This window comes from Coregonus clupeaformis, chromosome 37, assembly GCF_020615455.1.
Source record: "Coregonus clupeaformis isolate EN_2021a chromosome 37, ASM2061545v1, whole genome shotgun sequence".
NCBI lineage: Eukaryota > Metazoa > Chordata > Actinopteri > Salmoniformes > Salmonidae > Coregonus > Coregonus clupeaformis.
Genome location: NC_059228.1, coordinates 6,020,602 through 6,036,728, shown reverse-complemented (window position 1 = coordinate 6,036,728; position 16,127 = coordinate 6,020,602). Strand labels below are relative to the sequence as shown.

At 41.3% G+C, this 16,127-nt stretch overlaps 1 protein-coding gene across 1 annotated transcript in view; it reads left to right on the top strand.

Annotated features, from left to right (window-relative positions):
- Positions 1 to 7,926: 7,926 nt before the first annotated feature.
- Positions 7,927 to 16,127, top strand: part of abcc2 (ATP-binding cassette, sub-family C (CFTR/MRP), member 2) — a 75,749-nt gene continuing 67,548 nt past the window's right edge. The window contains exons 1-6 of the mRNA XM_041866550.2: positions 7,927 to 8,077; positions 8,586 to 8,649; positions 12,813 to 12,986; positions 13,518 to 13,664; positions 13,886 to 14,026; positions 15,775 to 15,897. Coding sequence (XP_041722484.2) covers positions 7,977 to 8,077; positions 8,586 to 8,649; positions 12,813 to 12,986; positions 13,518 to 13,664; positions 13,886 to 14,026; positions 15,775 to 15,897 — 750 coding nt within the window. The 5' untranslated portion in view covers positions 7,927 to 7,976. The remainder of the gene's footprint in view (positions 8,078 to 8,585; positions 8,650 to 12,812; positions 12,987 to 13,517; positions 13,665 to 13,885; positions 14,027 to 15,774; positions 15,898 to 16,127) is intronic.

Sequence of the window (16,127 nt, the reverse complement as noted above, 5' to 3'; positions counted from 1 at the left end):
GCAAACTCCAAGCGGGCTGTCATGTGCCTTTTACTGAGAGTGGCTTCAGTCTGGCTACTCTACCATAAAAGCCTGATTGTTGCAGTGCTGCAGAGATGGTTGTCCTTCTGGAAGGTTTTCCCATCTCGACAGAGGAACTCTGGAGCTCCGTCAGAGCGACCATCGGGTTCTTGGTCACCTCACTGACCAAGGCCCTTCTCCCCCAACTGCTCAGTTTGGCTGGGCGGCCAGCTCTAGGAAGAGTCTTGGTGGTTCCAAACTTCTTCCATTTAAGAATGATGGTGGCCACTGTGTTCTTGGGGACCTTCAATGCTGCAGAAATGTTTTGGTACCCTTCCCCAGATCTGTTCCTCGACACAATCCTGTCTCGGAGCTCTACGGACAATTCCTTCGACCTCATGGCTTGGTTTTTGCCTGTTTTCGCTTTGTCATTATGGGGCATTGTGTGTAGATTGATGAGGATAAAAAATATATATCAATTTTAGAATAAGGCTTTAACGTAACAAAGTGGAAAAAGTGAAGGAGTCTGAATACTTTCCGAATGCACTGTATGTGTCTCCAACTAAACCAAAAATAAATCTTAAAGAATAGGATTAAGCCAGTGGTTCAGATGAAACTATCAGAGCATTAGATATCCTTTAATTGTTGATATTTGGTTTCGTTGCCAACCAAACACAATTCAATATTACTTTTATAACACAGTAAATAGCCTAACGTTAAGGCTATTTTACAAACTAATGTAACAGTATTTATTCAACCTTAAAATGAGTAACACATCCATGGCTACATTTTGAGGTTAGCCTACATTAATAATACATGTCAGTTACTGTGTTGTTATGTAATCATAAAAAGCGTGCATGTTCAAAATGGCACGCAAAGGTCGCAGGTCTGTGGAGATCTTCACAATTGCTATAATAATCTTTTCAGAATCTCGAACAGCATTGATCACTTGCACTATGTACTTGTAGCCCTTTTCTGTAGTCTCATGACCAAAGTGGCCGCATGGGTGGAATGTTATTAATATCTTTCAGAGTTTCATAATTAATTAACATGATTTAAGAAACCAGCCGAAAATCTGGTGTTTCTATGTCAAACAGTTTTGTTACAGTATCAGTCAAAAGTTTGGAAACACCTACTCATTCAAGAGTTTTTCTTTATTTTTACTATTTTCTACATTGTAGAATAATAGTGAAGACATCAAAACTATGAAATAACACATATGGAATCATGTAGTAACCAAAAAAGTGCTCAACAAATCAAAATATATTTTATATTTGAGATTCTTCAAATAGCCACCCTTTGCCTTGATGACAGCTTTGCACACTTTTGGCATTCTCTCAACCAGCTTCATGAGGTAGTCACCTAGAATGCATTTCAATGAACAGGTGTGCCTTCTTAAAAGTTAATTTGTGGAATTTCTTAATGCGTTTGAGCCAATCAGTTCTGTTGTGACAAGGTAGGGGGGTATACAGAAGACAGCCCTATTTGGTAAAAGACTAAGTCCATATTATGGCAAGAACAGCTCAAATAAGCAAAGAGAAACACAGTCCACCATTACTTTAAGACATGAAGGTCAATCAATACAGAACATTTCCAGAACTTTGAAAGTTTCTTCAAGTGCAGTCGCAAAAACCATCAAGCGCTATGATGAAACTGGCTCTCATGAGGACCATCACAGGAATGGAAGACCCAGAGTTACCTCTGCTGCAGAGGATAAGTTCATTAGATTTATCAGCCTCAGAAATTGCTGCCCAAATAAACGCTTTACAGAGTTCAAGTCATAGACACATCTCAACATCAACTGTTCAGAGGGGACTGTGTGAATCAGGCCTTCATGATCGAATTGCTGCATAGAAACCACTACTAAAGGACACCAATAAGAAGAAGAGACCTGCTTGGGCCAAGAAACACGAGCAATGGACATTAGATAGGTGGACATTTGTCCTTTGGTCTGGAGTCCAAATAGGAGATTTTTGGTTCCAACAGCCGTGTCTTTGTGAGACGCGGTGTGGGTGAACGGATGATCTCTGCGTGTGTAGTTCCCACCGTAAAGCACGGAGGTGGAGGTGTTATGGTGTGGGTGTGGTTAGCTGTTGACACTATCTGTGATTTATTTAGAATTCAAGGCACACTTAACCAGCATGGCTACCACAGCATTCTGCATTGTTTTTCCAATGGAATTTGGTTGTGCTTTTAGATGGTTACAACCATAGTGATAGCACATCGGAAATTCAACAAACTTCTGGTTGTCTTTTTGAGTGGTTGAATAAAGGTTGAAATCTCATTGATCAACATCTCAACCAAATATTAGCCACATTTCCATGTTGAAATGACGTGGAGTGCCCAGTTGGACTGTATGATTATTATTTACAAGGATTCACAACATCATACTTCTGAAAAAGTAAGAACTTTAGAGGCGAGGTCTTTGTCATGTGTTCAGCCTTCAGTGGTTTGCTGAGTCAGTTCTCCTACGAGTAGTTTGTCTGTCAGAGGCTAGGGAACTGACAGCTAGTAAGCAATGCGCCTACATGTTCCATAGCTTATTGCAGATATTTTACTATCAGAATCCTCTTCTGATTCTCCTCCTCTGAACTGCTGTGACAGTTTTTGTGTTTTCTAAGTAGTTATGTGTCCTCTGAATTTAACATATTTTCAGTTACACAACTGCGTAACTTTAATGTGAGCGAGCGACCATGAGTGTGTGTGTGTGTGTGTGTGTGTGTGTGTGTGTGTGAGAGAGAGAGCGAGATATATCCTGTGACCTGTGCCTTGTACAGAGAGAGAGAGAGAGAGAGAGAGTGTGTGTGTGTGTGTATGCGTGCGTGCGGTGTGTCCCTTGTACCCAGTAAGAGTAAGGTGGGTGGAGGGGAGTGTCTTATCCAAGAGATGTCACTGATCTGTCTCTTCACTCCTAGCCACTCCCTCTGCCAGTGAGATAGGCCCTATTTTGTGTGTGTGTGCATGCTTATGTGTGTGTATGTGTGACTGACTTACTGAGTCAGTGTGACTAGGGGTAATGTGATGTTGTCAAACACACCGTAATCATTAACCATCATGCACTGCTTCTGGGGAGAGGGTCATGTATGGGCGGATTGTCAGTCAGACTCTATGAGTATGGCTTATACACACTTGGGGTCAATGATCCCTCTAAACTGCGCGCGTGCGCACTTCCTCCATGACTTCTGTGCAGAAGAAATGCCATGTCACACAGAGACTGAAGAGATTGAACTTCACTGAGTTCGCACTGTATAGATCAACGTTTTTTTCTGGGATCGAATCAACATTATATCAGTCCTTTTTCAATGCAACAAATCAAAACAAATCTAACTTTGCAAGATTGAGTCTGTGATTGTGTTGTAGGCAGAGCCAGAGCGCAACGGAGTAGAATTCTATTGGCGGGAGTGGCCCACGAGCAGTCTTTCAATCACCCGCGAGTGAATGTGCTTTTCAGATCAGTTCAGATCATAGGGCAGAGCCGCTCGTGTGAACATTTGTTGATATTCTTTGTTGTTAGCAAGTTATTAGCCCTGTTATAGATAAGTATAGGTCAGCAATGGGGAGTTACTGCTTCCTACAAGAGCACAAAACGTGTAGGCTACATTTCAAACTCTCTTCAAAAAGCCGGTCAGGTAAAAAGCTTATGTCTTAATTAAAGGAGCAGTGTTGTATTTTGAGACAGGCTTGAATATGCAAATAAGCCAATAGGCAGAGGGGTAGCCTACATTGTCTAATTCTCTGTATGGTAATAATTTATGTAATTTTGTAAAGTGGTTTCTTGTATCATACAACACAGTACAATGCAATTTACAGTCACCTATTTGGTCCATGGTGTTACAGACCAACTAAAAAATCATTAATTAATGTCAAGCCCTTCATAATGTAAAAACGTTTTTAAAAGTCTCATGCAATGTAGGCCTACATTGAACACCACATATAGGCTACTTTAGGCTATATCATAGAAATCTAAAGCTATTTCCATGTGAAAATGTTATGGGATTCGCTCCATTGGTTTTGTTGGTAGGCCTACATTATGCTCAAATAGCCACAATAGCCTATTGGCTACTGTCTAAAACTGTAAGGGTACAGCCTCAGTGTTCACTGTAAACGCGCACCAGAAGTTGCACAATTCTCACAATGTTCAAGTTTCCGCTCACAAAACCTATTTGCTCAATTTGCTCATTGCCCCAAACATTTGGAGGGAACATTACTTGGGGTCGATCCATATGAATTCAATCACTTTTTGACGTCACCCCTTTTGATTTAAACAAAACTTTTCATAAGTTTTGCCCTTGGTATAAGTGTTCAGAAAGATACTTTTTGGACCTGAATGTAAAAACACTCACGAGATAGAGGTGCTCAAAGTTGACCCATTTAGCATACGTGAGACATAATAATAATAATATGCCATTTAGCAGACGCTTTTATCCAAAACGACTTACAGTCGTGCGTGCATACATTTTTGTGTATGGGTGGTCCCGGGGATCGAACCCACTACCTTGGCGTTACAAGCGCCGTGCTCTACCAGCTGAGCTACAGAGGACATCCGTACCTTCATCACTGAAAAATATAGTTTGATATAATTTGGAAGCTTACAAACAGGGTAGTCAAGCTACATTTTTGTATGATTTATTGAAAACAAGTTTTGTCATTTTTTAATTGTAAATATAATTAAATTGTTTTAACCTTTAACCTTAACCTTTAACATTAATTATCTACATTTTCACGTTTTGTAATTCTTTATAAATTGTATAAAAAGAAAGAAAGTAAGTCACACACTCTATTTATGCTCCCAACAGGTTAATGGGAGAACGTAATAACCAATGTTTCAGCAATGCAGTGCCTTCGTCAGGGCATATAATTCTTTATAAAAAAATAAATAAAAAAAATTATACATTTGTTTGACAATCCTATTTGTAAGCTTTCAAATAATATCAAGCTCAACTGTTTATCTTTTCAGTGACGAAAATATGGATTTCTCATGGTATGGTGGGATATGCAAAATGAGTCTTTGAACACCTATCTCCTGAATGTTTTGGAATACAGGTTCAAAAAGTATGTCACGGATTCAGCCGAGGCTGCTCCTCCTCCTTGCTCGGGCAGGCTTCGGCGTTCGTCGTCTCCGGAGTACTAGCTGCTACTGATCTATGTTTCGGTGGTCATCTTTTTGGTCTTTATTGTTTACACCTGTTTCCCATTATGTTACATTGTATTCCCTTTAAGTACCCCTGTCTCTCATTGTTTGTTGTGTGTGATTGTTTTCCGTAAGGTCGGCATTGCTGTTTGTATGCGAGTATTGTTTCCTCCCTGTTAGGAGGTTTTGTTTTGTATGTTCCTATACTGTGTAGTAAAGTACGTCTGCCAGTAGCTCGGTGTCCTGTGCTTGACTTCGCTCACCGCATAAACGTCACCTTGACAAAGTAACTCTCTGACCACTTATACCATGGTCAAATGTGTATGGAAATTCACTGTCAAATCAAAAGGGGTGTGTTTACAAAGCTATTTAATTCATATGGATTGACCCACTTATAAATATGATTAGGCTAATACCCATTATCAATAACACTGCCATGTGACCTCACCCCGAAAAACTCATTATCACGGGTAGAGATACATTATCATTATTGTTACAGGTTAATAGTTACTTTATAGTCAAATTCATAAAGTAACAAACTTGTGTATAATGATACCTCTAAGAAGCACTAGACAGCTGCACAATGAGCTTTTATTGTTTTCTATTTACCAGGTACAGGTAACTGACAAAATAAAGGAAACACCAACATAAAGTGTCTTAATAAGGCGTTGTGCCACCACGAGCCAGAATAGCTTCAATGCACCTTGGCATAGATTCTACAAGTGTTCTGGAACTCTATTGGAGGGACGTGACACCATTATTCCATGGGAAATTGCATCGTTTGTTGTTTCGTTGATGGTGGTGGAAAACGCTGTCTCAGGCGCCGCTCCAGAATCTCTAGTAAGTGTTCAATTGGGTTGAGATCTGGTGACTGAGATGGCAATGGCATATAGTTTACATTGTTTTCATGCTCATCAAACCATTGCGTGACCGCTCGTACCCTGTGGATCGGGGCATTATCATCCTATAGGGGTATAGCCATGGACATGGTTGACAAAAGAATGGCCTGCCCAGCATTTTTATACATTAACCCTAAGCATGATGGGATGTTCATTGCTTAATTAACTCAGGAACCACACCTCTGTGGAAGCACCTGCTTTCAATATACTTTGTATCCCTCATTTACTCAATGTCACGATTCTCTAAAGCAGAACCCAGAAGCAGACCAGGACAAGGTGAGTAGAACGAAGGTGAGTATTTATTTACAGACTCAAATGTGGAAGCAGAATTATCCAGGAGACGGAGCGGGCAGCGGAGGTGAGTTGGTGGGAGTGAATAGGCAGAACCAATGATGTCACAGAAGCCACCGACGACCAGGCAGGGGTGGGGTGAATGTTCAGGGAGAATGACTGTAGACAGAGTAAACGGAGGTGAGTACACGGCAAGCAAAAAGTACAGAACAACAAAACTAACTCTAGTAAACTTGAGGCTGACACGCTGACACAACATACTGTTCATGGCTAACGATCCAGCAGGGAATGGATGTCAGGTCAGAGCTTATGAAGTGGAGAGGTGATGATCAGGACCAGGTGTGCAGATAGCTGATGAGATGCAGGTGCGGGTAATAGAGAGATCTCCCGCCTCGCTTCGTCGCCTGGCAACCAGACAGGGTGCGTTCAGGAACCTCAGGAAACAGACTCCAGAACAGAAAACAGGCAACACAGGCAGAAACAGACTCAGGAAGCGGGATTCATGACACTCAAGTGTTTCCATTATTTTGTCAGTTACCTGTATGTTTATACAGACCAAATAATCATGTTCAATATTTATTTAGCTCATTAGTTTATTTTCAAACATACAGTAGGTCAACATAAGGTGTGACAAATAATGTAAATGTTCAGGTATTATATATATCAACTAAATGCTCACTGCTCATCAAAGAAGCCCTCACTGTTGACAATCCATCCATGTCAGATCAGTGATTATTCATGAAGGAAGAAAGGAAGGGAAGGAAGGAAGAGAGGAAAGAAAGAAAGATTTTAGAGTATTTGAACAGGCCACATTGTAGTCTCATGTGAGTGGAGTCCAACCCAGGAGAATGCGGTCAGAATGGAAACCAGATGTAGCCAGTGCATGTGTTCATGTGTGTATGTTCGTGTGTGTGTTCGTATGTGTGTGTGTGTGTGTGTGTGTGTGTGTGTGTGTTTGTGTGTTAGGATGTGTGTGTGTGTGTGTGTGTGTGTTGTGTGTGCACGTGCATGTGTGTGCATGGGTTTTTGTCTCGCTGGGTTTGACTGGGCACAATGGTACCCAGTTGGACAACACTCAAGCTCTTCACAGTTCCCCCCAATCCTCCCTCTCTCTGGCTTTCTTTCAGCCACAAACTGTCAAAGCAAATTGTATCTGAAACATGTTTTTCAGGCAACACTCAGTTAGCTCCCCTCCCATCTACTCATGCAAATCACTTATCCTGTAACGTTTATCGGACATTACTTAAACACTGAGGAATAGGTCTGAGCAGAAGGAAAGTAAGTAAAACAAAGAAGAGCGAGAGGCTATGTTTGGCAGAGGATAAAACAAGAAAGAGAGGGGCTATGTTTGGCTTAATGAGGCCCATCCTCTCCTCTTACCCTCCCTCCCTCCCCACTTCCTCTTCTGAGGGAAAAATGTTTGTGTATACAAAACTCAGCCCCAAACACTGAGAGAGGAAGAGTGGGAGGCCTTTATACAAGCTTGGGTCTTCTCTCTCCCTTTCTCTTTCTCTCTCTCTCTCTCTCTCTCTCTCTCTCTCTCTCTCTCTCTCTCTCTCTCTCTCTCTCTCTCTCTCTCTCTCTCTCCCTCTCTCTCTCTCTCTCTCTCTTTACTCACAAACACAAACTCTGGACTTTAGTCAGGTCTGTTATGAATGAAGAGAAGCGGTAGCGGGCTGGATCTTCACAGGAAGAAGTTGGACTGGTTGTGTTTCAGGACCGGGGCGTGCTCACACAACCCTTGGGAGACGTGTGTGTATGTGTGTGTGTGTGTTCTGTGTGTGAAGGTTCAGATACGTTGCTAATTACTTTATTACAGATGCAGTAGGGGGAGAAGCCCTAAAAACGGCATTATCTCTTCAGTCAGGGTCGGAGTTAAGCATTAACCTCTCTCTACAGACTACCAATACACCACTGGCCTGTGCCTGGTTGTGTGTGTGTGTGTGTGTGTGTGTGTGAGGAGACCGCAATCCATTAAAGAGCTTCATAGCTCAAAGTCTTGCCGAGTCACGTCCTGCGATTGTCTCAGTGTCTGTGAGCGTGTGCTGCGGAGTGTGTGTGTACCGCTTTTGGCGGAGTGGGGAAACCGAGAAGACTCGCCCAGCAGTGTCCCATCTTCTGCTTGGAGGTGAACCTCTGGAGTGTGTGCGTGTTTTCTGCTGTTGTTGGAGAAGAAAGGCCAGAGAGACTAGCCTTGATCAGAGCTGAGCCTGTGGAGTGTGAGGAGTGTGTGTGTTATTGTCTTGTCGTGTCTTCCTGACCAGAGCTGACTCTTGGGACACAATGCCGGCTGAAGCTCTGGAGGAGTATTGTGGATCCACCTTCTGGGTGAGTAGAACTACCAGAGAAAAATGCTGTCATAACCTTGCTTTCAAGCTAGTGCAGACTGAAGATGAAAAGACTCTTGGTTGCGCAGTGAAAGTTTGCTTCAAAACATCCATTGTCCTAAAAATATTTAATTATCTTTCAATCTTGAATAACTTCCAGTTAACCTTCAGAGAACTTACTGGGATGATTGTTTGGTCTGTTTCAGGAGGACATTGGCCTCTGTTTGTTTAGTAGGTCACTAAAACATTTTCAAAGCCATTTGGTAGGTTACTGCAGAAAAAAACGTTTACAAAACCAATAGTTTATGTAAAGACCACATTTAAAAGTTATTCCAAGATTAATCGCAAAATGAATCGCAGAGTATTTTCAAGACATTGATAAGTTAATTAGAGGCTTCTTGCATTTTTTCACTCTAAATGTATTATCACTTTCTGATATAAAGGATTCTAATGTGAAGTTAATTTAGCTCTAAATGTGTTCTTTAGTGTATCCTTTAGTAATTGTGGCTTTGTCATAATTTTTTTCTTTGTTTAGATTACTCTAATGTTCTTATCTCACCGTGGACATGGTCAGGGCAGGGAGAGAGAGAGCTCAGAGAGAGAAAATGTGACTTGGTTGTTATGACTCTGTTAAGTAATCTTGACTCAGCTCTTTAGACGTGGTGCATGCTACATCTAGTAAGTCAGAGTGCACTCTCTTTCTCTCACCATAAACAACTTCCCAATAGTGATGAATTATTTGAAGTAGTACCAGAAAGTACCCATTGAAACCACACAAAAAAGTACTACCACTGAACAAAAATATAAACGCAACATGCAGCAATTTCAAAGTTTTACTGAGTTACAGTTCTTATAAGGACATCAGTCAATTGAAATAAATAAATTAGGCTCTAATCTGTGGATTTCACATGACTGGGAATACAGTTATGCATCTGTTGGTCACAGTAGGGGCGTGGATCAGAAAACGAGTCAGTATCTGGTGTGACCACCATTTGCCTCATACAGCGCAACACAGCTCCTTTGCATAGAGTTGGATCAGGCTGTTGATTGTGGCCTGTGGAATGTTGTCCCACTCTTCAATGGCTGTGCGAAGTTGCTGGATATTGGCGGCAACTGGAACACGCTGTCGTACACTTCGATACAGAGCATTCCAAACATGCTCAATGGGTGACATGTCTGGTGAGTATGCAAGCCATGGAAGAACTGGGATATTTTCAGCTTCCAGGTATTGTGTACAGATTCTTGCGACATGGGGCCGTGCATTATCATGCTGAAACATGAGGTGATGGCATGACAATGGGCCTCAGGATCTCGTCACGGTATCTCTGTGCATTCAAATTGCCATCAATAAAATGCAATTGTGTTCATTATCCATAGCTTATGCCTGCCCATACCATAACCCCACCACTACCATTGGGCACTCTGTTCACAACATTGACATCAGCAAACCGCTCGCCTACACAACGCCATACACAATGTCTGCCATCTGCCCGGTACAGTTGAAACTGGGATTCATCTGTGAAGAGCACACTTCTCAAGTGTGCCAGTGGCCATCGAAGGTGAGTATTTGCCTACTGAAGTCGGTTATGACGCCGAACTGCAGTCAGGTCAAGACCCTGGTGAGGACGACGAGCATGCAAATGAGCTTCCCTGAGATGGTATCTGACAGTATGTGTAGAAATTATTTTGTTGTGCAAACCCACAGTGTCATCAGCTGTCTGGGTGGCTGGTTTCAGATGATCCCGCAGGTGTAGAAGCCGGATGTGAAGGTCCTGGGCTTGCGTGGTTACACGTGGTCTGCGGTTGTGAGGCCGGTTGGACGTACTGTCAAATTCTACAATTTACAATTACATTGTTTACAAACAGTGCCTACGCCTAGCGAACAGTTTTTAAAATTATATGAGAAAAATATATTAAATTTTATTTGGAACGGCAAGCCAGACAAAATTAAAAGGGCATATTTATATAATGAATATGAATTCGGAGGACAGAAATTATTAAATATTAAAGCATTAGACCTATCACTAAAAGCTTCAGTCATACAAAAGTTATACTTAAATCCGAACTGGTTCTCAAGCAAATTAGCAAGATTGTCTCACCCAATGTTCAAGAAAGGCCTTTTTCCCTTTATTCAGATTACAACAACTCATTTGCAGTTATTTGAAAAGGAAATTATCTCCCAAATATCACTATTTCTAAAACAAGCCATAGAAAGTTGGTTGCAATATCAATTTAATCCTCCAGAAACGACAGAACAAATAATGCAACAAATATTGTGGTTAAATTCAAATATACTAATTGACAAAAAACCTTTATTTTTTGACAGAATGTTTAAAAAAGGTATAATCTTCGTAAATGATATCATCGGTAGGACTGGTGGAGACATACAGCTAACAAAAACATATGGAAATGTTTGCTCTACCCAAAATTACAACCAAATAATTGCAGACTTACCGCAAAAGTGGAAGAGGAAAGTGGAAGGGGGAGAAAGTAAGGAACTTGTCTGTCGGCCTTGCATTAAAGAACATAATTGGTTAAGGAAAACTGTGATAAATAAAAAAGTATATCAGTTTCACTTAAGGACCAAAGGATTGACAGCCGTCCCATATAGATTGCAAAATAGTTGGGAAGAGATTTTTGACGTACCGATCCCATGGAATAGTGTTTATGAACTGACACGCAAAACGACACCGGATTAAAAAATTAGAATCTTTCAATTTAAATTATTATATAAAATTCTTGCTACCAATAGAATGTTATTTATATGGGGGATACAATCTTCCCAGCTCTGCAGATTTAGCTGTGAAGAGACAGAATCATTAGATCATTTGTTTTGGTTCTGTCCATTTGTAGCTTGTTTTTGGAAACAGGTCCAGGAATGGCTAAAGGATTGCAATATTTACTTTGAGCTAACCTTGCAGATAGCATTACTGGGTGATCTGAAAAGTCATAGTCAATCGATCAATAATATAATAATACTTTTAGCAAAAATGTTTATTTTTAATTCACAATCTGTAGAAGCAATGAGAATAGAAAGGTTCAGAACTTTTGTAAAACATCACAGTATGGTTGAAATATATATGGCAAATAGAAATCCTATATGGATGGTGTTAAGAGATAGATGGGAGGTATTGAATGGAGTTGAAGGATGGGACTAATAACAAATAACAACAAATAATAACAAAGATAGCTAATAATGTAAAAATACTGTGTCCATAATAAGTATATAGGTTGTATGTTGGGAGCTTTTGGGAAAGAGCACAGTTAGAAAGATATGGCATATAGAAGCAAACCGGATGGACATCGTGAAAATGATCGGAGAGGTTGAGAGTAATAGAAGTTCAGGAGCAAAAACAAAAACAAAAAACAAATATAATAGAATTATTGTAAAATTGACTGTGTCCATAAGGGGTAGATAGTAAGTATAGGCCGGAAGTAGAGGCCTGGGCATTGTTGTTCACTAATTTACTCCAAGTAGGGAAAGGATGGCGGGGTTGAAAAGTAATAAAGGGGAGTATATATATAAAAAAACATGGGGGATTGGAAGTGATGCAGACAATTACATTGATAGAAGTTACAATCTATCTGCAATATTAAGCTGGTCCATCCCCCCCCAATTCTTTAAGAATCAATGGCTATATATAATTAATTTTAAAGTAAAACATTTTTACTCCGTTATGTGTGTGTGTGTGTGTGTCGAGCTGTCTGACACTATGACCTGCTCTGGACCATATCCGGAGTTATTAAACCAGAGGGGCTAGTGGGAATCTTACAGCTAGCACACACACACACACACACACACACACACACACACACACACACACACACACACACACACACACACACACACACACACACACACACACACACACACACACACACACACACACACACACACACACACACACACACACACACACACACACACACACACACACACACACACGTATTCCCTCCAGGTGGGTTTCATGCCACTTTGGCCTTCAGATTTAATCGCCTGTGAGTCATATTTGATTAAATTGCTAATCAGGGAGTTGGAGGAAAGGCTGAGTCCTTCTGGGTCAATACATACAGTAGGTGAGTTTGGACCGTGTGTGTTTGAGTGTGTGCGTATTTGTGCATGTGTGTGTGTGATACTATGTAAAATGTGTTTCTATCTGCTAGAACTCGTCGTTCCTGCAGCGTGAGGACCCAGACCTGCCAGTGTGTGTGGAGCAGACCGTGTTGGTGTGGGTTCCGCTGGGCTTCCTGTGGCTCTGTGCCCCCTGGCACCTAGCAGTCCTCTGCAGGAAGGGCATCCCCACTAAACACCTTTCCAAACTATACCTCTGTAAACAGGTAAACTAAACCCCTGTCCAAGATATACCCCAGTGGGCAACATTTGGTACATTATGTCATTTTCTGTTTGTAACCTGTACTTTTCTGGTTGAGAAGATATACAACCAGATTGCAACTAACTGGTTTCTGTTACAACCAGGTAAAGGCATACAGACATCATTGGAAATATGTCATATTGTGGTCGTTTTTTGGTCAGATACTCAGATTACAACCTGATAAAGACGTATTTTTACGTTAAGAAAACATCCTTACACAAGCAGTATAGAACCTGACCATGATGTCATAAATGTTGTAATGACATCATTGCCATGACTTCATTACAACGTTGCACGCTCTGACCTCTGTAAACAGGTTAACTATTGACCGTTTACAAACTCAAATTAAGCACCTTCAAGTGTGATAAAAAAATAAAAATCTCTGTGATATCGACGCTGAATCTTTCTTCAAGCAAGTAACAGAGATGATCTCTGCATCGCTCCATCTGTCACTATCTCTCTCTCTCTCTCCTTCCCACCTCTCCCTCCTCCTCAGATTGTGGTTGGCCTGTTGTTGCTGACTGCCATAGCAGGTCTAGCTGTGACGTTAGGAGAGGATTATGGTCCAACCAGAGACACCACTGCGACAGAGACAAATCCTGGGGTTTTCTATGCCAACCCCATTCTGTTCGCTGTCTCATGGGTAAACCTTTTCATTGATCTATTTATGTATTAATTGGTGTTGAATTAAAAACAGGGACCGACGCAAACACTTTGACACAAATGTTCACCCCACAGTGTATAGTTGTGCCACAGTGTATCTCGTTTCTATTTGGTTGTGATTCGTTGTGGTTTTCCTTGTGACTTTTTATCACTGTGGTTGTCTGCTAAATAAAACACTGTATTATTGTATGTCCCTTTTAGATCCTGCTGCTGCTGTGTCAGGAGGGAGTGAGGAGGAAAGAGGGAGCGGTGGACTCTGCTACTCTGTTCCTCTTCTGGCTGATCCTGTTGGTCTGTGATATCTTCCCCTTCCAGACCCTGCTACGAGAGGCCCTCAGAATGGTACAGAGGGAGGAAGGGAGAGCTGGTGGGAAGGAGGGAAAGAGGAAGCAATGACAGATGATTACATTTACACTTGAGTCATTTAGCAGACACTCTTATCCAGAGCGACTCACAGTTAGTTTATTCACCTTAAGATAGCCAGGTCAGACAACCACATATCACAGTCATATAGTACATTTTTTCCTCAATTAAGTAGTTATCAGAAAAGTCAGTGCTAGTACGAGAAGACAAGTGAGTGTTTTTTAAATTTATTTTATTTTGTATGATTATACTTGTGTTTACTTTCTGTGGTACATAAATGGTCACTTAGTACAGTCAGGATGAGTCATGCTCTCTTTCGTTCTCTTTGACTCCCTCTATATCAACCCGCTGAACAAATTATTAACAAATTACTATACTTATGTTTACTTTATCTGATACAGAAAAGATCACTTAAGTACAGTCAGGGTGTTTAATGCTCACTTTCTTTCTCTCTGGCGGCGGTCCAATAGCGTAATTTTTACCCCCTCAGCTCTCGTCCTAGACACTTTCCCTCGGAGGAATCCACATCGAAACCGAATGCAGTTTGATTGCCATCTTAAGTGGTGGTCCATTTCACAAAAGTTACCCCCTTGGCCCTCGATTTAGCTTCAGGGAAAAAGTGAACAACTTTAATCACTTGGGGTGTTGTTATGGCCCACAATTCAATGAAAACTGTAATCACATGTCAAACTCCAGTGGCTGCGAAGTGTCAAATTTAATCAACACATCTGTCGGCATCTGAGAGAACATTACTACGCTTGCTTGCTAGCTAGCAAAGAATACACTACCAGTAAAACGTTCCGACACACCTACTCATTCAAAGGTTTTTCTTTATTTTAAATATTTTGTCACGTTGTAGAATAATAGTGAAGACATCAAAACTATGAAATAACACATATGGAATCATGTAGTAACCAAAAAAGTGTTACACAAATATATTTTATATTTGAGATTCTTCAAATAGCCACCCTTTGCCTTGATGACAGCTTTGCACACTCTTGGCATTCTCTCAACCAGCTTCATGAGGTAGTCACTTGGAATGCATTTCAATTAACAGGTGTGCCTTCTTAAGTTAATTTGTGGAATAACTTTCCTTAATGCATTTGAGCCAATCAGTTGTGTCGTGACAAGGTAGGGGGGGTTTACAGAAGATAGCCCTATTTGGTAAAAGACCAAGTCCATATTAAGGCAAGAACAGCTCAAATAAGCAAAGAGAAACGACAGTCCATCATTACTTTAAGACATAAAGGTCAGTCAATACGGAAAAGTTCAAGAACTTTGAGGACCGCACAGGAATGGAAGACCCATAGTTACCTTTGCTGCAGAGGATAAGTTCATTAGAGTTACCAGCCTCAGAAATTACAGCCCAAATAAACGCTTCACAGAGTTCAAGTAACAGACACATCTCAACATCATCTGTTCAGAGGGGACTGTGTGAATCAGGCCTTCATGGTCGAATTGCTGCAAAGAAACCACTACTAAAGGACACCAATAATAAGAAGAGACCTGCTTGGGCCAAGAAACACGAGCAATGGACATTTTTTGTAGCAGATGTTATTGCGGGTGTAGCGAAATGCTTGTGTTCCTAGCTCCAACAGTACAGTAGTATCTAACAATTCAAAACAAAATACTGCAAAGTTGCTTAGGAGCTGCCATGTCTGTAGGCGCGTTTGGACCGCAGCCTCTGACTCCTTCTATATATGCACTCTCTCCCCCTCTCTCTCCAGGGAGAGATCCCAGACCTCCCTCGTTTCTGCCTCTTCTACATCTCCTTTGGGCTGGAGTTGATCGCCCTCGTCCTGTCCGCCTTCGCAGATGTCCCCCGGGAAGCAGAGGACCTGGTCAAAAAGGTACCTATCTACGTGCTGAGCAGTTGTCAGATATTATTGTCAATTGTTTTTCATTGTTCACATATACTGATTAATCAGGTAGCTGTTTTGGAAAAGAGCATCTCAACAACCTATAGTGGTCCTCTGTAGCTCAATTGGTAGAGCATGGCGCTTGTAACGCCAGCGTAGTGGGTTCGATCCCCGGGACCACCCATACGTAAAAATGTATGCGCACATGACTTGTAAGTCGC